We start from the raw sequence: 10887 nt of genomic DNA on the forward strand, positions 1-10887 counted from the left end.
ACATTTTGTCATACATATGTATGCACATACATATATACATCTATACATACATACATAATTTATCAATATTATAAAATATACGTATCTACTAAAATATTACACACACTATTGAAGTTTTAATTATATATATGTAAATAATATTATATATCAATATTATAAAATATACATGTCTACCAATATTTTATATATTTACACTATTAAAGCTCTAAATGTATTTAAAATTTTATAAATAAAATATTGTGTCTATATTCATCCTTTTAAAGAATAAAAAAAATCATCATAATATTTGAATTTTGATGACAAGAATCTGTAAATTATTTTAAAATAGAAAATATAATCGGGTCATTGATCGGGTAAATGGGTCAAGAATTTTAACCATAATCCGACACGAAAAAAAATCGTGTTGACCCAGACCCGACTCATTTAATAATCGTATTAAATTCGACGACCCATACCCATTTATTGGTGCTATATTCGTGTCGGATAATCAAATTGTGTCAAATTTTGTCACCTCTAGTTTGTGGAGAAGGAAAGGAGAGAGAGAGGAAAAAAAAAGGTCTGTCGGCCATGGTGTGCCCTTTATAAAATAGGACCGGCTTTTCCGCCACGTCAGCCAGGTGGTATGTACAAAGGAAATGTAGGTCAGTCCTGTTAACGGAGGTGATAGAAACCGCTATATTAAGATTTTGTTAAATCACAAAATAAGTTGGTCTCACTGTAAAACATGCTATTTATTTATATAAAATTTTTGCGAGTTTTAAAGAAGAGCCCACTTAAGGCACCACCACTATAAAACCCACTTCTGTACTAAATGACAGAAATCCACTACTTCATTAAATGACAAAGAGTACAGTTGAGAGTGGCGCGAGACCGCTAAAATCTAAACCCTTTACTCCACAGCACCTGCTTTTTAAAACGTTACACCACTTCACGCCCAAACGCGCATTTTAAAACGTTACACCACTTCACGCCCAAACGCACTCAAAGACCACCGTTGGCCTTTGAATATATATATATATATATATATTTTTTTTTTTCCCTCCCTTTCAGGATCGAGTTTGAGTCGTTTTCTGATTTCAGAAATGATAAAATTGGATCCTGCAAGTAATCAATCAAGGAACAGACTGACTAAACCAGTAATTAATCACCCATGATATTGGATCAACTTGCTTACAAGTAGGGATGGTAATTGTACCCGCAAACCCGTCCAAATCCACCCGCCAAAACCCGCCCGTTGCGGGTAATTTTATCTGTTGCGGGTGGGTTTAGTATTATAAATTAAAACCCGCATATGGATGCGGGTGGGTTTGGTATTAACCTTATACCCGGTGGATACCCGCATGGATATCCACCAAACCCGCAATAATTTTTTTCAAATATTTTTAATTTAATTTAAATATAAAAATATATAAAGAAAATAATGTAATTAATCAAATTACCAAATAGCAAAAGGCTCAAAGTTGTGTATGCGTGTATATGGCTCATCTCTTATTCTAAAGTCATAACTTAAAGAAAACTAAAGGCATTTCCCTTCGAATTAGTATTTGAAAATATTAATCTTAATTATTATTTTAGGCATTGTGTTAGATGGGTGCTTATGGTGGTGAATAAAATAAATATATTCTCTTTGATCTTGTTTTAAATGATAATATGAAATGTAATTATTATTTTTAGATATTAGTTTGTGTTTTTTAAATAGATTTGTATAATTTATACTTAAATTTGAGAATTTGTGTTGAATTGATGTGGAAATTTTAATTTTTCATTTACATTGTTTAAATATAAAATTGAATATGTTATATGGAACTTGATGTTATTATTATAAATTTATATATTAAATATTTGTGATTTTAAATACGAAAACCCGCAAAAAATCCGCCGAATACCATTGCGGGTTTGGTAATTGTTAAAACCCGCTGCGGGTGGGTTTTTTTAAAAAAATTAAAACCCGCTGCGGGTTGCGGGTGGATTTGATAATTTAAATTTTGTGCGGGTTTGGATTTGGTAATGGCAAACCCGCTGCGGGCGGTGCCCATTGCCATCCCTACTTGCAAGATTCAATTTGGAATTAAAAATAAGAGCACATACTTATTAAAGAACAATCTAACGACTTTATCAGAATCTATAAGCAAGCGCAGCAGTGACTGTCAAGCATCAAAATGATATAGGAAAACATACATTCGATTTTTCACTGCAAGCACTAGTTTCTATCGAGAATCAGAAGTTATAAATAAGAAAACAACAAAAGCATACACGGACTGAAGGAAAGAAAAATCACTTTGAACCATTTGCCTTTTGAGAGAATTCATTTAGCTATCTCCCTCACTTTTGGAACATTAACGATCAGCAGATTCATCATTGCCAAGAAAACGTAGGTCAGGATAGTTCCGGTAATTCAAAGAATGCAACCACAGGGCCACAACTCCCTCCTTCTGTTCTGTTCGGGCGATATGCGAGAATATGTGCTTCATTTTGAAATTTTCTGCTTCTTCTTCATAGGCTTTCATTGACAGCTCTTCATGACTGTCTTTCCATTTCTTGTTGTATGATGCGAAGATACACTCATCCAAGTATAAGCCAACCTCAGGAGCCGTTGGTACATTAATGTTAACATCCCTATAATGTTGTTAGAAATTAATTATAACAAATCATTTCAAACATGAAAAGTATAATTGAAGCAAAATAATGAAGTACTTACTTCTGCAAGGCAGTTTCAATCAATGACTCAGGAGCACAATTCCTCACGACTGCAACAGCAAGCCCTATCATCTTTCGAATCTGATGAAGCATGAAACTCTGCCCCACAACCTCACACTTAAGAAAATCAATGCCTTCAACATTAACTACAGAGTCAGCACCAAATGATATGATGTAGCGTCGAGCCGATGGGTCTTCAGCTTTTGTTCTGGTGGTGAAGTTATGAAAGTTGTGAGACCCTACATAATGCTTCAAGATTCTATTGAACCTCTTCTTCTCCTCCTCGCCATAACAAAATCCACTCCCCTTTAACAATTTCTCCTCTCCATTTACACTCCTTTCCTCAGCCATAACCTTCGAATCATTCTTAGAATCCAGATCCAAACTCAAATCAGTATTTTCATTTTGAACAGTTTCAGAAGTCCTACTCTCAACCAGAGTTTCATTCACAGACTCAGAATTTGCATTTTCCACCATTACGGATTCTGAAATTGTTTTATTGCTCTCTACAGATTCTAGATTTGTATTATGCCTATCACCATTGCAAGTGGAGACTACAGTATCAACTTTAACTTGAGAGTTCAAACTTGCATTCTCATCGTTAGACGGAAGGCCTAACTGATAAGTACGCTTACCCATAACACCAATTACTTTACGGCCTCTTTCAGAACACTCTAAACACTTAACAAGTTCATTACCAGACCCTAAACTAGCCATAACACTCTCTCTATCCCTATGAGAAGATGAATCAAGAGCAAATACAGGAAGAAGATACACATACCTCCTCTGATCGCAAAACTTCTTGGCGTTAAACGACGCCGTCACACGCTTGTAACCAAAAATCCGAATCTGAGTGGGGAGATTAGAATTAAGTCTTTCAACAAGACCGGGCGGGTCGATACAAAAGCGACCCGATACAACCTGGCCCACGGCGCTTACACCCTTATCGGTTCGGGCCGAGCGGGCCCAGTCATATCGCCTGGGGTTGCCACGGTCCCGTTCAGAGACGGCACCGGAGTGGAAGAGGGCTTCTTCGAGATCGCCTTCGATGGTTTTGGCGCCTGGGTTCTTTTGCATGCCTTGGTAGCCGACGCCGCAGTATGCGAAGAATATGGCTATCTTGCGGCGCTTGCATAGCTGTCTTTTAGTGGTAGAATCGGCGCCTGCGGCGGCGGGGATGAGGTCGCGTTCGTCGTCGGAGGTGCTGGTTGCGGACATTTTGAGCCTTTTGGGATCTGGTTCTTGTCGTGGCGACAGTGATGGGGATGGCAATTTTTCGGTGTTGGTTTCTGCGTTTTCCATTTTCAGTTAGCAGAGTGAGAGTACTTCGATGTGTTCGAGGTATCCATTATCAGATTGCTCAAGCTCTCTCACTAACAAAAACCCTAGCGCGGGGAATAGGAAAGTGGCCGAGGCAAAATCCGTCTTTGAACCTGTCTCATATTTTTTTTTTTCGTCACATAAATTGATTGGAGCTGTTAGAATGGTCACCAATTGTTCGTATTACGCCCGTTTTGTACGGTATTAAATTTATCGTTAATTTAAATACGATTTATTTAATAATTGTGTTAAATATTTAAAATTGAAAACTCATAAAATAAATAATGACTCGTGCGGTCCATTAACTCGCTTAATATATATTTAATATGATTTAAATCACATATTTTATAATTATTTTATAAAAATTATATATTAATATTATAAAATCCAGAAAGAAATAGGATCGAAGGAAGGATGTGTTTTCAAAATAATTCTTTATGGATTGCTTTGAATAAAATGAAAATGAACTGCGGTTGATTCTTTTTATACAGAGTGCTTTACCGAATAATGTTTAGATTCTTTAAATGGAATTGCTTTGCTTTGGATGGAATACGGCTAGTCAAAATTTTAAACTTGATATGGTACGTAGCGTTGTTATCTGAGAAATTAGAGAAAGTCAGAATTTCAAAGAATTATGAATGATATTTATAACCCTTATTCTGAATTTTGCATTGTCTATATTGATGATGTTTTGATTTTTTCTCAAACCATCGACCAACATTTTAAACATTTAAAGACTTTTTATTTTGCTACCAGAAAGGCTGGCCTAACAATCTCCAGTTCAAAAGTCTCTTTGTTTCAAACAAAGATTAAGTTCCTAGGTCATCATATTTCCAAAGGGACCATTACCCCTATTGAGCGTTCACTTGTCTTTGCAGACAAGTTTCCTGATAAAATCCTAGACAAAACTCAATTACAAAGGTTTCTAGGAAGTTTAAACTATGTTCTTGATTTATGCCCTAATATCAGCAGGTTGTCTAAACTTCTGCATGATAGATTAAAGAAAAAACATGTTCCTTGGACAGATGAACATACCAAAGTTGTAAAGCTTATTAAGAATTCTGTAAAGAGTATTCCTTGTTTATATCTTGCTAATCCTACATTACCTAAAATTGTTGAGACTGATGCATCTGATATAGGTTATGGAGGCATATTAAAGCAAAAGAAAAATGATAAAGAACAGATAGTACAATATGTTTCTGCACATTGGAATGATTGCCAGAAAAATTATTCTACTATCAAAAAAGAAATTCTCTCCATTGTTTTATGCATTACAAAATTTCAAAGCGACTTATTAAATCAAAATTTTTTACTTAGGATTGATTGCAAAGCTGCAAAACATGTTTTGGAAAAAAATGTTCAAAATATTGCATCAAAATAAATTTTTGCACGATGGCAAGCTATCTTGAGTGTTTTTGATTTTGATATTGAATTTATTAAAGGTGATACAAATTATATTCCTGATTTTCTAACCAGAGAATTTCTTCAAAACAGATAATGCCGCCCAAACGCAAAGACAAAGGTAAAGCAGTTCTTAAAGACACGGATTCTCAAAAATCCTCCAAAGAACACCAGTTTAACCCCTCTAAAGAAAAATTATTATCTTCAGCCATGCCCATTAAATCCTGGATTGAAATGGTTGAAGAGAATCAAGGAACCCAATACAAATCCATCTCCTCTGAACAACAAGTCAAAGAGTGGATGGAATCCATTACAAAATCCTCTGAGCTCATGCTTGCCTTACAAGGCATTTCAAAATCTAAAGCCCTTTCTCAAATTCTTGAGGAAGAAAAACCAATTTCTAAAGAAATTACAAAATCTTCTTCCCAAAGCCAAATTGTTGTTCTTTCTGGTGAAAGCTCATCCTCACAGATTGTTCTTTCACAACCTTCACAAAAATCTTCGGTTTGGTTTGATAAAACCCATTCCCAAAATATTTTATCTATTGAAGATGGGTTTTCGTGAGTGGAAACTTTCTGAATTCTTGTGTTTTGTTTAATTTCTGTTTGCGGGGTGAATTTTTACTGGTAGTAAGTCCCGTTTTAGGATAGGTTTTCCGCTTAGGGCTGTAAAACCATACCCCTATTGAGTGTTCTCTTGCTTTAAATGTCCTTTGTAGAATGAGTTGGGTGTTTTGGGTATGAAGTCGGAGATTCCACATGCATACCCATGGAAGGAAGAAATTTGTACAGAAACAGAGAAAATGGGGAAACCTTTTTTCTGATTCAGAAGGGATGTAATGGGCTTTAAAAAGGCTTAAGCAATGGGAGGCATTTGGGGTTAGGATTTGTGAAATTGGACCAAAATAGTTCCACCATTGTTGAAATCAATTTGGTAAGCTTTGGACGATTATTTTTTAATTGAAGAAAAATAACCAGGAATGGGATTTTTTGGGGTTTTGAATGAAAAATGCGTTGAACCATGCCTGTTGGTAATCCCAATAGGAATACGACAAGCAATATGGTAGACGCATTTGGAAATTAGTGGGAAATCTTTTTTGGTTATGGAGTAGATCACCCCACTGTTTTGGGCTTAAAACTTTTAAAATGGTAGCCGTTGAATAGGCCGGCTCAGAATGGGAGTCACTGAGGAAAAAATGTTTAAATTTAACGGATTCAGTGGCTTCCAAAATGCTTTGATAATAAGGCTGGGGTTTTGTTAAATCCCATGGTTTAAAAAACCAGCCTTGAGGGAAAAACTTTGTAAAGGTTTGAAATGGATCAGAATGGTAGGAAAATAGGATCGAAGGATGGAAGTACTTTCGTCGGAAAACTTTATGATTGCTTTAATAAAACAAGTTGGATCGCAGTTGGTTCTTTTTAAATAGCTTTACCGAGTTTGGTTATTAGATTCTTTGAAAATAAATGGATAGATCTGCTTTGGAACGCGGTTGATCAAATTTTAGACTTGATATGGTACGTAGCGTTGTTATCTGAGGAATCGCTCCGGCTTAACTATTTTAAAGCCGATCTTTAATAGCGCTTTGGACCAGTAGTCCGCATCCTCAAGTGTCCAGCTGATATACCAAATCAATTTTGCTTTACCAAATATAGATTAGGTTCTTTAATCGCGGTTGGTCTGCTTTTATAAAATTTACCAAATCTTTATTAAATTCTTTAGCAAGCCTAGCAACAAACTTTCATCTAAAAGGCTTGGGTGCATACACAGTACCAGATCCGGTTCCCGGAAATGGTGCTCTGAGGGAATAGAGGGAGAAGAGAAAATTTACAACTGAGGATCGAGATCCGGTCTCTTTGCCTCAGAGGAATGTACAAATTTTATGGCAGATCTGATACGAATCAGTCTGCAATGCATGCATGAAATTAAAATTGCTTTAAAATAAATTGCAGAAATTTAAATGTACATAAAATTAAATTGCAGAAATTTAAAGTGCGGAAATTTAAATGTACATAAATTAAATTGCAGAAATTTAAAGTGCGGAAATTTAAACTTGCTTTAAAAATATTTACATTTATTTCTTTTGATCCGACAGCTTTAAGAGATTACAAGAGAGATTCCAGAAAAATTCTGAAAACAAGGAACTTAACCGATGATAGGAAAATTTCTTGAATACAGAAAACTTCTTTTGTCTCAGGAGAGAAAGAAGAGAGAGAGAGAGAGAGTAGTAAGAGAAGAAGAAGAGAGAAGAAGTTTTTTAGAAAGAAGGGAGAGAAGAAGAGAAATAAAAAACCTGAGGAGTCTAAGTCTTCCTCTTGGTTTTTATAGAAACATTTTAAACTGTTCATTGTAGCGGAGTTTTAAGTGCACAGTAAACTTTAGAAATTAGCACTATAGACTGTAGCGGAGCTTTAAGTGTACAGTAAACTTTGAAAATTGGCACTGTAGCGGTGCTGTTGCTTTGTACAAAATACAAAATACAAAATACAAAATACAAAATACACTCCGGGTGAAGAGACATGTGCGCTCTCACTTGTGTCCAAGGAACCACCTGAACAACTTTTTTTTTAAGTAAATAATCAAATAATTATTTACAATGCTTTACTGGAGAGAAAATTCTGAAACAGTCATCTTCATTATCGTCTCCAAGAGAAATGAATGGTTCTTCATCAGATGGCTCTTCATCTTCTTCTTCTTCTTCAGAGGTGTCAGCTACTGAAGACTTTGATCTAGAGGTAAGGAGTTGTTCCATGACTTTGAAGTATTCATCTTCAGTTTTGGCACTAGCCAGGGGAGATTGGGCTTTGGATTTTTGGGTTAGGAAGGTTTGTTGGACTTTGGAGTCTTTAATGGTTTGTGGTAGAAAGCCTTTTAAACAAAGCCAATTTTTGATGAGGGATTCAGTCAATTTGGTTTGTTCATCGAATTTTGACCACCACTTGACTTTGAAAGTTTTTTGTATGATGAGTTGCTTTTCATGAGTATGAAATCTGAAATTCCACATCTATACCCATGGGAGGAAGAAATTGGTACAAAAACAGAGGAAGGGAGAAAACCGTTTCTCTGAATCTGAAGTGGAATAATGGGTTTTGAAAAGGTTTAAACAATGAGTGGCATTTGGACTTAGGATTTGTGGTGTTGGACCAAAAAAATTCCACCACTGTTGGAACCAATTTGGAAGACTTTGGACGGTTATTTTTGAATTGAAGAAAAATAACCATGAATGAGACTTTTTTAGGTTTAGTAAGAAAAATGTGTTGAACCAAGCTTGCTGGTAGTCCCAATAGGAATAGGCCATGCAGTGTGGTAAACGCATTTGAAAATTTGGAGGGAAAGTTTTGAATTTGTGGAGTTGGTCACCCCACTGGTTTGGGCTTAAAACTTTTAAAATAGTGGCCGTGAAGTAGGCCGGCTCTGAATGGGATTCACTGAGAAAGAAATGTTTAAATTTTACAGACTCAGTGGCTTCTAAAATGCTTTGATAATAAGGCTGGGGTTTTGTTAAATCCCATGGTTTGAAAAACCAGTCTTTAGGAAAAAATTTTGAGATTGCTTAGAAAGGATCAGTGTGGTAAAATCCATCTTCCATAGTTAAAACATTTTTGAAAATGAGTTTTATCATACCAATCGGAAGTTTTATTTGAAGGTGTTGGCTGGGAAAGAACAATCTGAGAAGATGAACTTTCACCAGAAAGAACAACAGTTTGGCTTTGGAATAAGACTTTGTAATTTCTTTAGAAATTGGTTTTTCTTCCTCAGGGATCTGAGAAAGGGCTTTAGATTTTTAGATGCCTTGTAAGGCAAGCATAAGCTCAGGGGACTTTGTAATAGATTCCATCCACTCTTTGACTTGTTGTTCAGAGGAGATGGATTTGTACTGGGTTCTTTGATTTTCTTCAACCAATTCAATCCAGGATTTAATGGGTATGGCTGAAGAAAGTAATTTTTCTTTAGAGGGAGTAGATAGAGGTTCTTTGGAGGTTTTTGTAGGTTCGATATCTTTGAGAACAGCTTTACCTTTGTCTTTTTTCTTCGGCGGCATTATCTGCTTTGCAAAAATTCTCTGGTTAGAAAATCAGGAATAAAATTTGTATCTCCTTTAATGAACTCAATATCAAAATAAAAAACACTTAAAATGGCTTGCCATCGTGCAAAAATTTGTTTTGATGCAATGTTTTGGACATTTTTTTTTAAAACATGTTTTGCAGCTTTGCAATCGATTCTAAGTAGAAATTTTTGATTTAATAAATCATGTTGGAATTTTGAAATGCATAAAACAATGGAAAGAATTTCTTTTTTGATGGTTGAATAATTTTTTTGGCATTCATTCCAATGTGCAGAAACATACTGGACTATCTGTTCCTTATCATTATCTTTTTGCTTTAATATTCCTCCATAACTTAAATCAGATGCATCAGTTTCAACAATTTTAGGTAATGCAGGATTTGCAAGAAATAAACATAGGATGCTTTTTACAGAATTCTTTATAAGTCTAATTACTTTAGTATGCTCATCGGTCGAGGCAACATGATTCTTTTTTAACCTATCATGCAAAGGTTTGGACATCCTATTGATATTTGGACAGAAATCAAGAACATAATTTAGACTTCCTAGAAATTTTTGTAATTGAGTTTTATCAAGGATTTTATTAAGAAACTTGTCTGCAAAAGCAAGAGAACACTCAATAAGGGTAATGGTTCCTTTGGAAATATGGTGACCTAGGAACCTGATTTTTGTATGAAACAAAGAGACTTTAGACTTAGAGATTGCTAAACCAGCTTTTTTGGTAGCAAGGTAAAAGGTCTTTAGATGTTAAAATGTTGGTCGATGGTTTGAGAAAAAATCAAAACATCATCGATATAAACAATGTAAAAATCAGAATAAGGGTTATAAATGTCATTCATAATTCTTTGAAATTCTGAAGGCGCATTTTTCAATCCAAATGGCATAACAGTCCACTCATACTATCCAAAAGGAACAGTAAAAGCGGTTTTATAACGGTCTTTTAGATGAATTTGAATTTGCCAAAAACCCGATTTCATGTCAAATTTGGAAAATATAAAAGCAGAATGCAGTTTTTGAAGCAAATCCTTTTTGTTAGGTATTGGGTACCTAATCCATTTTAATGCTTTATTAAGGGGTTTATAATTTATGACTAATCTTGGTACTCCTCTTTCAATTTCAGAATTTTTGTTTACATAAAAAGCGGCACAAGACCATAGGGATCTGGATTTTACAATGAGTCCTTTAGACTCCAAGTCTTTTATTTCAGTTCTACAATGTTGTTCCAAATCCATATTCATTTGGATTGGACGAGCTTTAATAGGTATCTGTTTTTCATCAAAAGAATTCTCGTAAGGCAAATCTACCAAATGTTGTTTCCTATTCCAAAAGGCTGAAGGTAGATCGGCACAAATTTCTTATTCAATTAGATCTTTAAAACCAGAGATTTTCTTTTGGATGAAATCATTT

The 10887-nt window shown here is 35.0% G+C and overlaps 1 protein-coding gene across 1 annotated transcript; it reads right to left on the reverse strand.

Moving 5' to 3' along the window:
- Positions 1-2061: 2061 nt before the first annotated feature.
- On the reverse strand, positions 2062-4199 carry LOC18042283 (tRNA pseudouridine synthase A). The gene is made up of 2 exons (XM_006435216.2): positions 2699-4199; positions 2062-2616 (listed from the first exon to the last, which is right to left on the reverse strand). Exons 1-2 carry the CDS (start codon positions 3997-3999, stop codon positions 2337-2339), a joined length of 1581 nt encoding a protein of 526 aa, XP_006435279.1. The 5' UTR covers positions 4000-4199; the 3' UTR covers positions 2062-2336.
- Positions 4200-10887: the final 6688 nt, after the last annotated feature.

This window comes from Citrus clementina, unplaced genomic scaffold, assembly GCF_000493195.1.
Source record: "Citrus clementina cultivar Clemenules unplaced genomic scaffold, Citrus_clementina_v1.0 scaffold_5, whole genome shotgun sequence".
NCBI classification, from domain to species: Eukaryota; Viridiplantae; Streptophyta; class Magnoliopsida; order Sapindales; family Rutaceae; genus Citrus; species Citrus x clementina.

What these genes read in the sequence shown, in the direction of transcription:
- LOC18042283 (XM_006435216.2), bottom strand. Translation starts at nt 3,999, where the DNA reads ATGGAAAACGCAGAAACCAACACCGAAAAATTGCCATCCCCATCACTG. An exon ending in ATTGAAACTGCCTTGCAGAA is followed by an intron (nt 2,617 to 2,698) that starts GTAAGTACTTCA and finishes ACAACATTATAG; the next exon opens with GGATGTTAACATTAATGTAC.